The 17,616-nt window shown below is 50.4% G+C and overlaps 2 protein-coding genes across 2 annotated transcripts in view; one reads left to right on the forward strand and one right to left on the reverse strand.

Annotated features, from left to right (window-relative positions):
* Positions 1–624: 624 nt before the first annotated feature.
* Positions 625–17,616, reverse strand: part of LOC146195374 (caspase-2-like) — a 109,392-nt gene continuing 92,400 nt past the window's right edge. The window contains exon 4 of the mRNA XM_084597804.1: positions 625–807. Within this exon, the coding sequence (XP_084453930.1) occupies positions 773–807 (35 nt within the window). The 3' untranslated portion in view covers positions 625–772. The remainder of the gene's footprint in view (positions 808–17,616) is intronic.
* LOC146195375 (uncharacterized) lies at positions 6,238–7,263 on the forward strand. Its single transcript, XM_084595963.1, has one exon. The coding sequence runs from the start codon at positions 6,238–6,240 to the stop codon at positions 7,261–7,263; it is 1,026 nt and encodes a 341-aa protein (XP_084452089.1).

The raw sequence follows: 17,616 nt of genomic DNA on the forward strand, positions 1-17,616 counted from the left end.
TTAAGGGCACCAATAATTTGTCCCGCTGTTGGCATGCCGTATCACTGTCGACACTGGTTCAACGGGCCGGCTTTCTACCGCTGGCGAAATCTCGTGAATTAAAATTCGTTTCGCCCCACGCAGTCTGGAAAAGCGGGATGTAGTTGCTGCACGATGTTACCGTTGGGTCTACGTCAATTCATTCCTGACGTTTTCTGCTAAATAGGCCAAAAATAGACTTTTAACTTCCATTCTTCAGCAAAAGGTTTGATAAATCAGGACGGATCGCGAAATCAGTTTAATTATTTCGAGCTACTAAAAGCATTGGACCATATGAGTGTCTGAGGAAGAATAGGGATGTCTTCGGTAAATTGGGGCTTTCGTTAAGTTAGTCGTTAAATCGAGTTTTGACTGTACATACATGCTCGCGGAGTGCGATCTTCCCAAAGCACACCAACCAAAAGCTTTATGTCCAGTGCGACATTCTCACAGCAACGGCCAATTTGGCATAAACGTGCATGAAAAGAAACTTGCGAGAGCTGTTGCGCACACGCATGCAATGCTTGCGATCTCGCTCGTGAACAGTGTTCACCGAAGCGACAAAAAAGGGCGAAAATATCAGACTGAACATTTGCATGTCTTTTATTGAAAATTTGCACGTGAAATAAATCTTTATTCTAAAAATGGCGGAAAATTTATGAAAATGCAATGTACATAAAATGCATACATCACGTAGTAAAGATCGTTCTGTGCACTTGCTCGCTGTAGTGGTTCTTGTGGGGGCCAAATTTGATTAGTGTGACGATCCCAGTTGCATTCGAGTCATATCTGAACAGAAGAGACGGCACGTAAGAGGCGTCGTTCAAATCCAAATGCTGAACTTGAGTGCACTCATCCGTTTTCTAACGCAACGGCGGCGAGCGAGCTTCACCGCGCATGAAGGTCGCCAAAAAATGGTGATCATCACAGCGACTATAGTAAGGAAGCACACAAAGGATACACGGCGCTAGACGGTCGGAGCAATCAGCACAAAGGAAACCAAACTGGAGCGGGGTGTTGCGAGATAGGGACATATTTCCAAAGTCCCAGGCACAAAACCAAACACTGCAGTATTAGTGGTCGCATTGATATGGTGCCATAGCGAGCGAGTAAATGAACAACAGGACAAAGGGAATTGAGACACAAAGTGTGCGCGCCCACGACAGCACCGGCAAAGCGACTGGAGGAGCTCACGAAACACAATTCAAACGATGCGAACGACGTGAACGGCGCGCTTGTAACGGTCGCGTGGTGCCTGGTGGCGCGGCTGACGAAAATTCAATAATGACAGAACAGGCAGAAGTACATAAATATAAAGGACAATACAAAAAACGAGTGACTTTCCTCCTCGCGCCTGCATCTCGGACTCCAGGTGTGAGAAGGTTCGTACCTTCTCATCGGGGCACAAGTGGACCTTGGTTTCCGCTCCATTTTGTCATTGCGCACTTGGAGGGGGGAGAGGAGACAGTAATCGCCATCGGGAACTCGACGTGTGTATGCGAAACCAGAAACTCGCTGTGGTCTACGTGTGTCAAGTCCGCGAAGGAGTTATCCTGCCTGCTCCGTGAACGTCTCCGTGAACGTCGTCAGCGTCACATCTGCCGCATGTCCGGCCTCAAGTTTAAGTTCTTGAAGACATCTCCGCAGCCTCTTGTAAAATTGGAAAAATCACTATGGTGGTGTTTTACATTTTGCACCAGGGTGTTATTTTCAATTTTACAACTTGATAAACCAAATAGCCCGGCAACATGATTTACCGATCTCCTAGCACGCACTTACATGCGCGTGCTTTAATTTAACATTGGGGATGTGGGGAACGGTCCTCCATCATCCCCTTCATAGTTGCTTCTCCTGCAAGGCCACCACGGTTGTTACTCTTGCTATCACGAGAGGGCACAGGTGTCGGTAGTTGACATTAGCCTTTGAGCGATGGCGCGAGCGTCGCTGACCACGAGCGCCACCTGTTACTTCCTCATTGCACACGCGGGAGGACAGTCTTCAGAACCGAGAACTCGGCACGTGGGGGCGCAACCAAGTGGGTTCCAATGTCGATGGCAAGGCAACGGCCTCCTAGGACTTATCCCCCCTGCTAGTCCCATCTTGCCTCGGAGATGGTTCCTCCCCTAGGGTGGGTGAACATTCACTTGTGAACTTGCTGGTGATTCAGGTGACCTAGATCAATTAGCATGTTTTATTGCTAGGTGGCGTTGTTATTTCTTCAATAAATGACTTTTGTCAGCACTTTTTGTTCCCAGGAAAACCGCCCGCCGTGTTCGGCTTGGCCTCCATAGCGCGCGCGATCGTGGGTGTGGGGAGAGTTCGCCGGTTTGGACAGTCAGCTGCGACTAAGTGGTGAAAAGGCATTCATCCCAATTATAAAATCACAGTCCACAGTTGCACTTATTTCTTCTATCAAAGTATTGTTTTAGGACGGGGAGCGGCAATTATTAATACGGGGACCAAATCCTGTTCTGGAAGCGGAATGCGTTTCTGGTGGTATTCACAGGAATGACGTCGCACCCGACACCCGTTTATGCGATTCCGTCGGGCCACTGATTCCGGTAGAAACTTTTGTCGCACCAGGATTCGAACGCTGAACCTCTTGCACGTGAGGGGGATGCTCTAGCTCTACGCTGCTGCTTCCAAAATTTTGATATTCTCAGGCAAATAATTCACCGGGATTCGAACGCTTAACCTCTTGCACGTGAGGGGGATGCTCTAGCTCTACGCTGCTGTTTCCACCTCTTTGATATTCTCAGGCAAATATTTCAGAGAGATGTATGCGCGCGTCTGCTGCGTGTCCTTGAAACTCGACATCGGAAAGCTTAAATTAGACTCTTCAAGGGTTTGTAAGCGCGAGTGAAGTCATACAAAAGGCCACAATAATTTCCACACTTGTTATGACCGTATTTAACGTTTCGTATTGGAAGAGAACGGGTGAAATCTCGTTGCAAGTGCAACCATTACAACATGTGTCATGTGTTCGCGCTGATGTTTTCCGTGCATCAATCATTCAGCCAAAGTTCATTTGTCGTTAATGTTATCGCAGATGCGCTACATGGATGGATGGAAAAGCCTTTATTTAATAAAAAAAGTCTTCCAGGGCGGTACCCTACCAGTCCAGGAGTCCACGGGCTTTTGCTTCACATAGAGCCCGATCTACCAGCCATTTCTGACCCGCGGGTTGAGCTGTCCGTAAAGCAGCCTCCCAGGAAGAAAAGGTGGGATGGGGGATGGGGGGCACTGCCTGGGGGGAAGGGCATTCCCACAGGTAGTGGAAAAGTGAGGATTTGGGCTCGCCACAGGTGTCGCAGTGAGGGGGCAAGCCAGGGTGAAGGCATGAGAGACGGTAGGGGGAAATGAAACAATCCGTCTGCAATTGTCGGCATGTAGCAATGGATAAGGGTGACAAGGTGTTGTGGGGTGGTGGCATTGTCATGCGGTTGTGTTTGTAGAATGTGGTGATTTGGTGGTATGTAGAAAGGACCGATGCGGCCTCCTGCGCGGGGTTGGTTGCCTGATCATCCGGGGCTCGGGTAGAGAGTTCTCGAGCCAGAGCATGAACGCGCTCATTACCGGGGATCGAGGCATGCCCTGGGATCCACGTTAGATTAACCGTTCGGTTGAGAGAGGTGCCGGTGGTAAGAATATGATGCGCGGCCGATGTCGGCACACCATTTAGGTAGTGGCGGTATGCCGCCTGAGAATCTGTACAAATTTCAGTAATGTCTTTGTCAATGGCTGAATGGGCAAGCGCGAGTGCGATGGCGGCTCTTTCCGCTTCTGCAGGCAAATTAGTTCGGATAGTGGCGGCGGCTCTGCCATCTTCGTAGGCAGCGACTGCAGTGAAAAATCCTACTTTAGAATTCCCTGCTGCGTCGACATAGAGGATATCAGAGCGGTTGCGGTATCTTTTGGTATAATAGCTGGCTCTAACTTTCCGCCTTCTCTGATAAAGGCAAGCGCCCATGTTCCGTGGTAGGGGCTTCTGGTATATGTGATCCTGCGTGCCCGGAGAGATCATGAAAGGTGTAGCACTTGCTGGGGTGGCGATGGGTGGATTGAGGTGGAGTTGTCGCAGTAGGCATTGTCCTGTTTCCGTGCGACTCAGGCGGACTAATTGGGTGGTTCGTTGCGCTTCTATTAATTCGTTCACGGTATTGTGAGTACCAGTGGCCAGCAGACGTTCTGTGCTAACCGTCCGTGGAAGACGTAGGGCGGAGGTTACGGCCATGCGTATTAGGATGTCCGCCTGCTCTGTTTGGCACTGAGTGAGTATATGATATGGAAGGCGGTATGTGATTTCGCTAATGTATAATGCATTGGTCATATTGAAGGTTTCGCGTTCCGACAGCCCATTGTTGCGCGCAGCCACATGCCTGATTAGTCCAGCAACCTTCTTGGTCTGTCTTTGCAAGAGTTGAAGGGTGGGGGTTGCATCAAGTGCGTTGTTAATGAGAAGGCCGAGAATCTTCATCTGAGACACAAAGGGCACTGGGTTTCCGTACATATGAAGTTCAATGGGGGGATATCCGGGTATGGGTTTAAGCTGCATGAGTTCCGATTTAGTTGGGGAACATCGGAGGCCTGTTTTCTAGATAGGTGGTGGTAATATCTATGGCAGACTGCAAGATATCCTGGGCTGTTCTAAGGAATCCGCCTGTTGTCCAGAGGGTTATATCATCTGCATATATGGCTGTGTGGAGCTCTGGGATAGCAGCAAGGGCCTTTGCTACTGGCGCTAGGGCCACGTTAAAAAGTAGTGGTGATAGGACCGCCCCTTGAGGTGTTCCGCGGTTAGGCAGGGGAAAGGCTGGGAGGCAATGTCCCCAAGGTAAAGTTGTGCCGTGCGTCCCTGAAGAAAGGTCCAAACATACTGCCATATGCGCGTGCCGCAGCCCGTGGTGGCTAATGCCGTCAGGATATGGCCATGGCTTATCGTGTCGAATGCCTTGTGAATATCCAGGGCCAGTATGGCGCGCGTAGAGGCTGTACGGCGCTTAGTGTGTAAGAGAGACTCTTTAAGGACGAGAAGTACGTCTTGTGCCGAGAGGTTTGGGCGGAATCCAAATTGAACATGGGAGAGAAAGACTGTTTGTTCTAGGAACAGTTGCAGACGATTGAGAATGACATGCCCGAAGAGCTTGCCGACACAACTCGTTAAGGATATAGGGCGCAGGTTTTGAAGAGTGAGGGATTTGCCCGGTTTGGGCATAAATCGCATGCTGGCGTGGGTTCAGGTTGATGGGAGCGTCCCAGCTTGCCAGTGGTTATTAAAGAGTTCCGTGAGTTCCTGGAGAGAGACTTCGTCCAGATTGAGTAATGCCTTGTACGTTATGCCGTCCGATCCTGGCGCCGTGGAGCGGCGAATCTTAAAGAGTGCTCGGCGAACTTCACTTAAGGTGATGTCAGCATCAAGTTCGGAGTTAGGCGGAGGTGGAATTAGTGGATCTGCTGACTGAAGGGATATGGGTATATAGGTTGTGGGGCCCTTGGCCCCTCTGTTTTGGAGCATATCAATACAACAACGCAGCCGCCCGCACTCGGCCGGCGCCGACGCTACTGCGCATGTCAGGCAGCCTGGACTTTGACGCGTAACGTTGCACGTGACTCGCCGAGCGTCTAGATAAGCGACGAGCAAACAGTCGCTGGGGGCTTTTTTCCCGCTGGACGGCCCGGGCAGCGGCGTTCGCCGGGGGCTCTACGTGAGTGTGTGCGTCTTCGAAGCGTCGTGTTTTTGTCCGGCAGCGCAGGCGCTTTCCGGCCTCGCCACATTCGGCTTGGCTCTTGTGTTTCCACCTGGTTGTGTGGCGTGTTATCGATGCTCGCTTCCTTGTACGGTGCTGCGCAGCAACTCGCAAGATTGTTTTATTTCACCATGCGTTTCACCATGCCTTTCATCATAGAGTTTATTTTTGACTGCTCAAATTAAAGCGGTTTCTTTTGTTCACGTTGTTGCCGGTCGTTTGTAGCATGGGTGGCGGCTCACGAACCCCCCTGAGTGAGGGCTGAGGCCCGCATTTGGCGCCCAACGGGATTTTTTCTGAGCTTTCAGGGAGTTGTTACCCACCACTTTGATCACGCACCCGTGCCGCGAGGACCGCCAATGCAAGAGAACCACCCCCGTCCGGAGCCAGCCCCAGTAATTTGCCGGATACAACTGCATCAAGGAACGTAAGCTGTGGGCCAAACATTTCTCCTCGGACAGTTCCATTTCTAATGCTTCTACGCTCAGGTAAACTTACTAATAGTAACGAGCCAACCAACCACACGACTGACAGAATGTCTGACAAAGAGGAAAAAGGGGCGGCCGCGGCAGATATGACCGACGTTTTAAGCCGGATAACTTCGCTGCTTGAGCGACAGGCACAAACTGAACCACCCACCTTGCGTTTGCAGCTCACAGTGCCGACATATGAAGGGCACACGGACAAAAAATCTGTAGCAGACTTCCTACAAGAAATGCTTGGCTACCGTAACGCGGAAGCCCTACCAGACAACATTATTTTACAACGCGTTTTGCCAGTGGCCCTGAAAGGCTCCGCCGCACGCTGGCGGCGTCAACTTACGTTTCAAAACTGGACTCACTTCGAGCAGTTGCTAAGGGCAGAGTTCCTTCCCCACGACTATGCCGTCCGCATTAAAGATGACTTGTACACTCGCACACAGGCAGAGGAGGAAAGCCTTTTGGAATATATACGCTCATTTCAGGAACTTTATGAGCGTGTCGACCCCTCTGCATCAGAAACAGAGGTCACACGACCGATACGCCAAGCCCACCCACGCTTTCAGGCCTATTTGCGGGAGCGTAGCTTTTCGTCACTCGACAATCTCGCAAAAGCGGCTTCTGATATCCAGGCCGCCATGTTAGCCGAATTGACCTATCGGCCTCCGCCCCCTCCAGAAACCGCCCTGGAGCCCTCATGCGCGTGGCCTGGTGCGCTCACTGCAAATGGGGGACCTCGTTTGCCTCCGCCCCTGCCTTGCTCGGTGGACCCGTTCAGCTACCAAGCTCTTGGATCATCGGGCCCCTTCCCACTCCGAGGCCGGAACCCGGGAGCACCCCCACGGCGTACCCAGGGCCGTCGCCGGTCTGCGGATTCAAGCACGCGGCAAGGTATGGACGACACAAACACTGACTTTCCGGTCTGTTTCCAGTGTGGTGGTCGAGGCCACTACAGAAGCCAGTGCCCAAGTCCCCGCGGCTCTCGTAAGCAGGGAAACGACGACGGCCGGCGGTGGTAAGCAGTTATGACCACTTGCCGGCCCGCAACCTACCGGTTCCGGGCGCCTCCTTGCAGCCGCCCAGCCTCCTTGCAGCCTGCCAGGAAGTGCCGGTAGGCGTGCCGTGTACACAACCTGCAGCACCTGCCGACTGCCCCGTGGTGTCAGATGCAAGTCGTCGTTCGCCCTCTCCTGCTGACGGAGTTTTGGGTGCAAGTCGTCGTTCGCCCCCTCCTGCTGACGGAGTTGTGGGTGCAAGTCGTCGTTCGCCCCCTCCTCCTGACGGAGTTGTGGGTGCAAGTCGTCGTTCACCCCCTCCTGCTGACGGAGTTGTGGGTGCAAGTCGTCGTTCGCCCCCTCCTGCTGACGGAGTTGGGATTGCAAGTCGTCGTTCGCCCCCTCCTGCTGACGGAGTTGTGGGTGCAAGTCGTCGTTCGCCCCCTCCTGCTGACGGAGTTGTGGGTGCAAGTCGTCGTTCACCCCCTCCTGCTGACGGAGTTCGGGGGGCCAGAACCACACCACGATGCAGGATATTTTGGTCGTCAGACCATCCTGCTGCCACAAAATACAACCGTGAACGACCGCCCGTGAAGCAGAGACGAGAACCGCTCACCCGGCCCAGATCAACGTGGGAGCCTCCGGCTTTACCCAAAAAGCTTCAGGAACAAACGGTGAGCGCTGTTCCGTCAACATCTCGTTGTAATGAGACCTACCTTGACAATATGCCGCTGGTTGCGGTGAATGTGGCCGGAATAGAAGTGCCTGCGCTTTTAGACACAGGCTCTACAGTTTCAGTTTTCGGCGATAGAGTTAAAAACGCCTGTGATGCGAAACACCTCCGGTTACGGAGTGTAAGCACCAACCTGCGTATGTCGTCTACTCACGTAGCATCTGCCACCTCGACAGCCCGTTTAACAGTCACTATCAATGGGCGAAAGATTATACAGCGCTTCCTACACCTTCCCGGCCTTTCCTGTCCAGTGATATTGGGCCGTAACTTCATAGCCAAGGCGGGAATCGTGATAGACCTTCGAAACCAAACTTACCAGTACGACATGAATACTGCGGCATTTAAGTTCACAGCACAACCTGGTGCTTTGCATTCACAGTTACTGGCCACAAACAGCCATTCGGACACCGCCACTGGAAGTGGTATTCTCACGGTTTTGAAGTCTTTCAGGGGATCACCAGCCGAAAGGTGCAGAATCGAGAGGACACTGAGGCCCTTCGCAGCAATGTTCACGGAGGCCCCTGGGAAGGTCAACGTTCTGACTCACAGGATTGACACCAGCAGTGCTCGTCCGATCCGGTTCAACCCAATGCCCTTGAGCGTCCACAAGCGAGCACTGTTGGAACCCTCAACGAAATGCTGGCCACTGGTGCGGTGAGACCCTCAAAAAGTCCTTGGGCATTCCCTGTTGTTCTCGCGCCTAAGAAAGACGGCACAGCACGGTTGTGCGTCGATTATCGGCGGCTGAACGCTGCAACAGTTCGAGACTCCTACCCCTTTCCATCTGTCGAATCGGTCATGTATTCACTTGGATCAGCAGTTTTTTACTACTCTTGACTGTAGCAGAGGTTTTCTGCAGATCCCGATTGACCGTAATGACATTGAAAAAACTGCCTTTACTTGCCATCGAGGACTGTTCGAGTTTGTACGGCTACCCTTCGGTTTGTGTAATGCACCTGCCACTTTTCAGCGAGTAATGGATATTGTGCTCGGAGACGCTAAGTTTAGCTACGCTATGGCCTACATGGATGATGTAGTAGTGTTCTCGGAGAGTCTAGAAGAACACCTCAATCATCTAACCAACGTTCTTCAGCGAATGCAGAATTCAGGCATCACCATTAAACCCAGCAAGGTTCAGTTGGTGGCAAATAGAATCTACCTCCTCGGTTTGGTAGTGGAGCAAGGCACAGTCCGCCCAGATGAAGAAAAACTCCAGGCCATACTGAAGTTCCCACCGCCGACAGACGTCAAGAGCCTCCAGCGCTTTTTGGGCATGGCAGGATTCAACCGGCACTTCATTCCGAACTGCGCCGACCTAGCACGACCCCTCCATCAGCTACTTCGGAAAGGCGCCCGTTGGTCCTGGACGGACACTGAGGAGGGATCATTTCGAGCGTTGTCCGCAGCGATCGCGGATACGGCACGCCTACGGCTTCCCGACCTCAACCTGCCATTCACGGTGCAAACGGACGCAAGTGAGTACGGCATAGGTGCGCTATTGCTTCAGGAGCATAAAGGGAAGCTTTGCCCTTTGGCATTAGCGAGTCATACCCTTACTGGGCCAGAGCGCAACTATAGCGTGACAGAGGAGTGTCTAGCGATAGTTTTCGCACTAAAGAAATTTGACATGTATTTGGATGGAGCCGAGTTCACCATTCAAACAGATCACCAGGCATTGTCATGGCTCTCAAAGTTGCAAAACCCAGCTGGCCGCCTGGCCTGCTGGGCTCTCGCCCTCCAAAATTACCATTACAGGGTGGAATACCGCAAGGGAACCTTCAATAAGGTAGCAGACGCCCTGTCCAGAGCTCCACTTCCCGGAGAAGGGGGGCCAACACCTGCAGTCCTGGCTGTAGCAGCGCCCGCAGATGCCGGGGGAACGTTAGTCTCTAGGCAACAGCTCCTGAACGCCCAGAACACTGATGACCAGTGCATCCAGATACGCCAGTGTCTGAGCAGGCCCAGCACAGTACCAGCCGGCAACTACGACAGCTACCTGGAAGCAGCTGACGGCCTACTCTTGCGGTGTATACCTACTGCTGATGCGGACGGCGGTGAGTCCCCCTTTCGGGTCGTTGTCCCTAGGAGCCTTCGCAAAGCCTTCCTCGAGTACTACCATGACATATGCCTCGCGGGTCATAGTGATGGTAGGAAAACGTATGACAAATTGTGTCGTATCGTGACATGGCCTCAGATGAGAAAGGACGTCCTCAAGTATGTTCGCGCTTGTCACACTTGCCAGATCGCGAAGCCGAGGGGAGGGAAACCACCGGGCTTCATGCAACCCGTAGAGAGTCGATACCCATGGGAAATCGTGGCCTGTGACGTAATGGGTCCCTACCCCCGATCGTTGAGAGGGAATTGCTATTTGTTAGTGCTCACTGATCACTTCTCAAAATGGGTAGAACTATACGCACTGCGAAAGCTCGACTCTAAGCTAATTTGGGATAAGCTGCTAGAAACGTTCACCCGTTTTGGCTTCCCAGCGCAGCTTATAACTGACAACGCAAGTTATTTCACGAGCAGGACATTTACGGACTCTTGTAGAGCTCTCGGAGTACAGCACAAAAGAACGACACCCTACCACCCTCAAGCGAACATTACAGAGCGGGTCAACAGAAACCTGCAGACAATGCTGATGGCTTTCACAGTACGCCACAAGGACTGGGACTCTCGAATCCATGAGATGGCTTTAGCCACAAGAACCACGGTGAACCGATCGACAGGTTTTACGCCAGCAGCTATTCTTCTTGGTCGCGAACTCCGCTTTCCTATCGAGCACGACGCTACTTCCAGCTCTGAATTACCACCATCCAATTACTCCAGGTTCACCCAGGATCTATCGAGCCGCCTTGCCGGGACCCTGAAGGAGGCCAGAGAAAACCTGGACATCGCCCGCCTGGAGCAATGCAGTCAGTACAACAAGGGAAGGCGACACGGGGAATTCACTGCTGGCGACAAGGTCCTCCGCCGCACACACCCACTCAGCGATGCTGCAAAGGGGTTTGCAGCCTCCCTCGTGCCGCGATGGGAGGGCCCTTTCTTAATAATAAAACGCGTCAGCAGTCTAGCCTACCTTCTCCTAAACATGCATGGTGGTCGGACAATTGGCCCCGTTAACATCAAAGATCTAAGACCTTACTACGAGCGTCTAAACCACTAGTAACGGTGTCTTGGACTTTACAACACTTTCATCGTTGTCGCTGCACTCCGAATTGGAACGTCCATACGCAGACCGATCCTTGTTGTCCCCATCCTTTTCCGTTGCTGTACAGGATGCCACGTGATCACCGCAACGAAAGGAGCCTTCCCAGCTGTGATGGCAGCTCCGCGGCCTACCGCAGCCGCAGTCGTTGCAGGACGGTCCAGACTCCGTACAGTCGACCCGCCTATCTTGCTCCCCCACGGCGTCGGCAAGCAAGGGACGAGGTTCCCGGGCGCTGGCGGCACGTGGCAACTTGGTGCCACATCGGCAACGGCACGGTGGCGTGCTTTGCATCGGCCTCCACCTGGGAGACGCAGGTGCGGCCGGAGAGAGGCAGTCTACCGGCACCACCGCTATTCACCGGCCATACCGTGGAGGAGCATCGCCGTAGAGACCCCATCCGGCCTCTCCCCGAGGAAGCCAACGTAGGCTGGTGCTCACTATGCGATACATGCATAATCTTTCAAGAGGCGCACTCCCTCAGCGCGCTACACCAGGAGCAGCAGCGGCTGCACGACACATTGCGCCAGGCTCTGCAGCCGGGGGCTCCAAATGACGCTAGGCGCCGCCTGCTCACAGAGTTCGCCGCAGCTCTAATCCACAGCCAAAGCCTGCCCCAAGCACCTGCAGTTCAAGACGTGGTGGCAGCTGACAACCTCTTGGACTTAGACGATGTCTAATTTGTCGTGAACACCCATGCAGTGCCTTTTCAACCTTATGAACGTTTCTCTGTCCATTATGAACAGTATTACAGTTCTCGTTTTAACCCCAGAGAGGGGTACCGTCTTGTGAGGGGGGGAGTGTGGGGCCCTTGGCCCCTCTCTTTTGGAGCATATCAATGCAACACCGCAGCCGGCCGCACTCGGCCGGCGCCGACGCTACTGCGCATGTCAGGCAGCCTGGACTCTGACGCGTAACGTTGCACGTGACTCGCCGAGCGTCTAGATAAGTGACGAGCAAACAGTCGCTGGGGGCTTTTTTCCCGCTGGACGGCCCGGGCAGCGGCGTTCGCCGGGGGCTCTACGTGAGTGTGTGCGTTTTCGAAGCGTCGTGTTTTTGTCCGGCAGCGCAGGCGCTTTCCGGCCTCGCCACATGCGGCTTGGCTCTTGTGTTTCCACCTGGTTGTGTGGCGTGTTATCGATGCTCGCTTCCTTGTACGGTGCTGTGCAGCAACTCGCAAGATTGTTTTCTTTCACCATGCGTTTCACCATGCCTTTCATCATAGAGTTTATTTTTGAGTGCTCAAATTAAAGCGGTTTCTTTTGTTCACGTTGTTGCCGGTCGTTTGTCGCATGGGTGGCGGCTCACGAACCCCCCTGAGTGAGGGCTGAGGCCCACAAGGTGTCCCGTAGTTGGCCAATTACGTCGGTGCCTTTTGGGAGTTCTAGCTGTATCAGACGTTGTGTGTTTACTCTTGTCTGTGCTTTCGTGGTTGTTGGATCTCAAAGAGCGCGTAGGAGGGCCCACGTGCGTTTAGTGCTTATTGTACCCTTGAGGTCGTTACAAAAGGTTGCCCAGTTTGCACGGGCTATGGCGTTGGTGTATTCTTCTGCCTCACGAGTGAGAGCGGCTATGCGGAGTCTCAATTTACGATTGTGTTGCTGGTAACGCCAGCGTTTGAGAAGTCCTTGTCGGGCCTCCCATAGATGAGCCAGGTGCGGATCAACCTGCGGTGCAGTAGAATTTTTAATGCGTTTGCTGTTCACCCGGATGACCTCCACCAGGCGGTCTGTCCAGTCGGTGACAGTAGGGACTTCGATAGAGTCAGCTGCCGAGTATGAGCGCAATTTATCCCAGTCGGTAAGAAGGTGTGTGCGAGGGCCGAAAATCTTGGAATCGTAAGCGATAGTAGTGGAAACTGGGAAGTGGTCACTCCCAAGGCTATCTTGTAGCACCATATGAGATTTACCAATTAAATTTGGTGAGGCCCATGTGAGGGCCGGCGTGGTATCACGAGTGACACTTGTGCCGATTTGCTGAAATAAGCATTTCTAGAGATATTTCGCTAGCAGATGCGGGATGTAAACTGCCGGCACCGCAGTTTAGCGATATGTAGGAGCGGCCTTTCGCGCAAGTTGCAGCTGCGACAGCTGGTGATGAAAACGTTTATTGTCCGAAAGAGGTTTTTTAACTTGTCTTGCTGTGTAGTGCAGGTGCCTGCAAGCACGGGCCTTTTAGTTACTCAGCTAAAATTGTGACATGCGATTCTACCAGTGTGTTGTGCTATTCCTCCAGAACATCTAGATTTACTTACCCGTGCTTCGAAACTTTAGAATAGAGGGTTTACAAAAGTACGTCTGGCAACCGTGAGCGGCACGCTGATCCCGCGCTGGCCGCCATAGTTTGTTCGCTCCATCCGTTCGCTTCGTGTCCGTCCGTCAGCGCTCGCCGTTCTGTTCGCGCTTTTCACGTTTTAACCTAGTGTGCTGTGCTTGGACCTCTCTTCGGTCCCTGGCGGTTTCTGTTAGCGACGCCTAGAAGCGTATTTTGACAGCCGAGACGTGGCGGGGCCCACCAGCCGCGCTGCCGAGCGCAGTTACAAATTGCTCTACGATTCGTGCATGGGCCCCTCGGCAATCCGCAGCGTCATTCCTATCCAGGTACAGTATCCAGAGTTCTGTAATATGGATTTTTTTTTTCTGTGCGCCTTTGCTGTTTACTTAAACGCCTATGAGAGATCATCGCGAGTTTGTTTGCTTGGTTTGCGCAATCACCGTCGCTCATCCCACTGGAAGATTCTTGGTTGGTGAAATGAGCGAGGATGCATTTTATTTTATGATAAAAGGATCGCGTAATTTGACGTAAGTTGGACTGGCGCTTAGCACTTTCCTTCCCATGCCGTCGACGCAGTAGTTGGCATCAGTCTCGGAAATAATCGGGGGCTGAGTAAAAAAAAATGTGCCATGGTAATTTGTGCTTCCAGTGATTGAATATTGATGAAAGGCGATGACGAGCTAAATATTTGTAATTAATTGATCAGCTGACGAAATAAAGAAACGAAAAAAAAGAAAAAATTGGAAAGTAAGGGTTTAAAGGTGTCAGAATGAAAAACCAGTGCTTGGTGATGCTAAGGAAGAAAATTTAGAATGTGTAATTGATTAATTGAAATAATTGAAGAATGTGTTTAAAAGCCGATTGTTGCTGACGCATGCGTATTGGTGTATAAAAATATAGAACGTCAAATAAAATAAAAATAAATAAAGAAATGATAGAAATATAACATAACATACGTAACAGAAATATAACATACATAACAACATATAACATACTACACTTGTGTGTAGTATGTTAATTTTTATGAATTTATATTTCACTCCATTGTATTCCTTTCGCCCCTCCTGCTAGGGCCCAGTTAGGGCTTGCAGTAATTGGTTAAATAAAATAAATAAATAAATAAATAAATAAAATAGCTAAAATATAACACGTGAAGAAAGTAAACATCGTGCGTGTGTTTGTATGAGAGAGGCACTATCGCGTTATACCTTTAACGGCGGAGCTTAAGTGACCCCCTCATTTTTCTACAACGATATGATATAATATAAATCTGATTTTATGAACACAGCCAGTTGCACAAAGCACAAACACTTCGCAGTGATGTGAGTTGACTTTTCAAATTTCTTTTCGTTTCAGCCGAGTTCCTCCTCCTCCGAGTTCCTCGAAGCTTCCAATGGCAGCGCTTTCATATCAGATTACGCTTCAAATGTTTACTTTCTGACAAAGGGAATAAACAAGAAATCGACATATTTAAAAATTCCAGTGAATTTCAGGTAGCTGTGAATTAGCGAACCACCGGGTGACTCAAAAAAACCCACAAAAGTGAAGCGCACGCTGACAGGTGTAAACCCGAGCTGCGCGCACTGGACGTGGACCGGTCGAATCGGACTGCACGTGAGCATGTTACAACACACTAGTGGGATGTCATCTTTTCCTGCTTTTCTAGACGCCGCGGGTTTGGCAGCCGCTTGCTTTTGCAGCGTGAAACACGCACCTCGGGCGCACCAGACAACCGTATTGCTCTCTGCACCAAGCACTACCATTTTGTACGACTGTGAAAAGTAGTTTCGGTATTCATGTCCGTATCTTAAATCCAACACACAATGGTAAATGCAACCTACGTACAAAATGTTTCAAAGAACGTATTAGCACAATAGCGTTCGTTATACATGCATTGCTACTTCTCCCGTGTCCTCCATCGCAGCATAAGCTTATCCTTCAAGTTCACAAGGCTCCATAGCGCGCAAAACAACCTTGCTGTTTTAGGTGATAGCACATTCTGTGAGCTAGCTCCCTTTGAGAGGGACGTGCAGTAATGCTTTAAATGATGCAAGTGCCTTTTGTAAAGCCGATTAGAACTGCAAACGAACGATCCCATACACGCGTATATCGATTCCGTGCGCGTCTACGACGGTGCGCTGGCTGCAGAAGGGCACGCAACAACATGCTGGCATCATTCCGAATAGAGCTTGGAGCTAACAGCGACTGCTGTGATGTTAAAAGATGAAAAAATCGCTTGTGAGCATTCCAATGCACCTTTCAGTGCATGCACGTGCGCCTTCGTAGAACGTTCTACGAAGGCGCACGTTGGCAGCGTACTCGATGGGAGGCGCGGGCGGACTGAGCAAAACATGGCCGCCGCGCACAGTTTCTGTTTCTTTCACTAGATGGCGCTAACTTTTGTAAAGCCTCTATTGTGCGCAATCTTCACTATTTAATGCTTCATGCTCTTTATAGCTCAACTCATTTTATTCACATATATGCTGCTTTTTTTTCGAAAAAGTTTAGAAGGCAGAATGCCAAAGAACTGTATCATGGTTAACATTATATTATCACTCAGTGAAAATATTAGGAGGATCATGAAGTCAAGAAAAATATTTGTCAAGCATTTGATTTTTACTCAAGTTATATAACAAAAATGCAACTGTATGATATATCAGTTACATTTTTAGTACTGCTGTGCTCTTCCTGTGTGTATCTTACCCTAACACGCATGTAGCCAAGACTGCCTGGCCGAAAATCTCTACTAATGCTTGTTCACAGCCTGGGTCGCCTAGTGACGTAGCTATTCCGGAAGTCAGAGAGACATCGGCGAGGCCAGAACTCATGCCAGAAAACCCCACTCACAAACAAAATTACCCAGCATAGTATGTGGATATTCTATGACTTTCACATACAACTGTGGATGCTCTTGATGTCTGAAATTTCCATGTTTTATACCACAACACTTATTGCTACGTTCTGTGGGTCAGAAATGAGAAGTACTAAAACAAAAGCTTTGTTTTATTGGCATCTCGTGAAAGCTGCAGAAGCTTCAAAATGCCAAACCGTTATTTATTCCTATCAAATATGGGAAGATCTGTAACTATTTTGCTTTTGTGTATTTTGTGCTTGGAGTCTAGTTAGACATAGGAACTAGATTGTGCTCATTCAAATGTTTCCAGTAGGTACACCCTTTGTCAAATGTTTAGAGCCCAAGGGGTCTCTTCTAACCCGTCTAGTGGCGCCTCTTTGCCTCTTTAGCATTCATGGAAGTCGTTCACATTGGAGAGGGTAGGACAAAAATTCTTCTTACCTTCAATGAAGTTTGAATTCTGAGAATGCATTGCGAACCGCAAGGTGTGACTCAAAAGCAAAACCCCTGGGCTCTAAACGTTTGACAAAGGCTGCACATAGGCTGTTTATGCATACGTACTGAACTGTCGGAATGCATAACTTCAGCGCTATATGCAATGAGTTCAAGGTAAAGGAGTCAAGTACGAAAAAGCAGGTATAAAGACATTGTCTTGTGGTTCTTCATGATGAAAACAGCAATTGAAAGCAAGGTCTCATCGCTTAGCGCAGCTTTTGCTACCGGCACCAAGAGAAGCATTCAGGCGCAAGAGAATAGCCAAAAGTAAAAGTGACTAGTCTTTATTATATAGTAATTATTATACAGCAAAGATTCTTGGCAATGCAAACCTTTCTCGTACTGTAATTACACCTCATATTACTTTCTCCAGCAGACCTGTTGAAACACATTTTTTACTGCATGTGATTAGTGACCTCCAACCAAGGCTGCAAGTGGGGAATAGTACATTGTAACAAAATGCCATGTACAGGTTATATAAATGACCTTCAATAGACTTGTGGTCCAATAAGAGCAAGCTGTATGAAAATGCAATGTACAGAGCCCAGAAATCTTGCCTCGGCAACATTCATACCCCTTAGCTTACGGACCTAACAGCTGCGAGCTAGGCCAGCCTCTGCCTACTGTGCAGAATGTTGCACTTCTTGAGATAGTCAACGGCCATCAGCGTCATGTTTTCCTTCTGACGGCCACGCAGCGAAACAAAATAACACATATACATCTTGTATGCAGCATCTTGCAATGCATCACAAGTAGCCAGTGTAAACATTAATTTTCGCATGCACGTTTAGCAGCACCTATGTCATTATAGATCTG

This window comes from Amblyomma maculatum, chromosome 3 (genome assembly GCF_055883805.1).
Source record: "Amblyomma maculatum isolate TAMU_Amacu chromosome 3, ASM5588380v1, whole genome shotgun sequence".
Classification (NCBI taxonomy): domain Eukaryota; kingdom Metazoa; phylum Arthropoda; class Arachnida; order Ixodida; family Ixodidae; genus Amblyomma; species Amblyomma maculatum.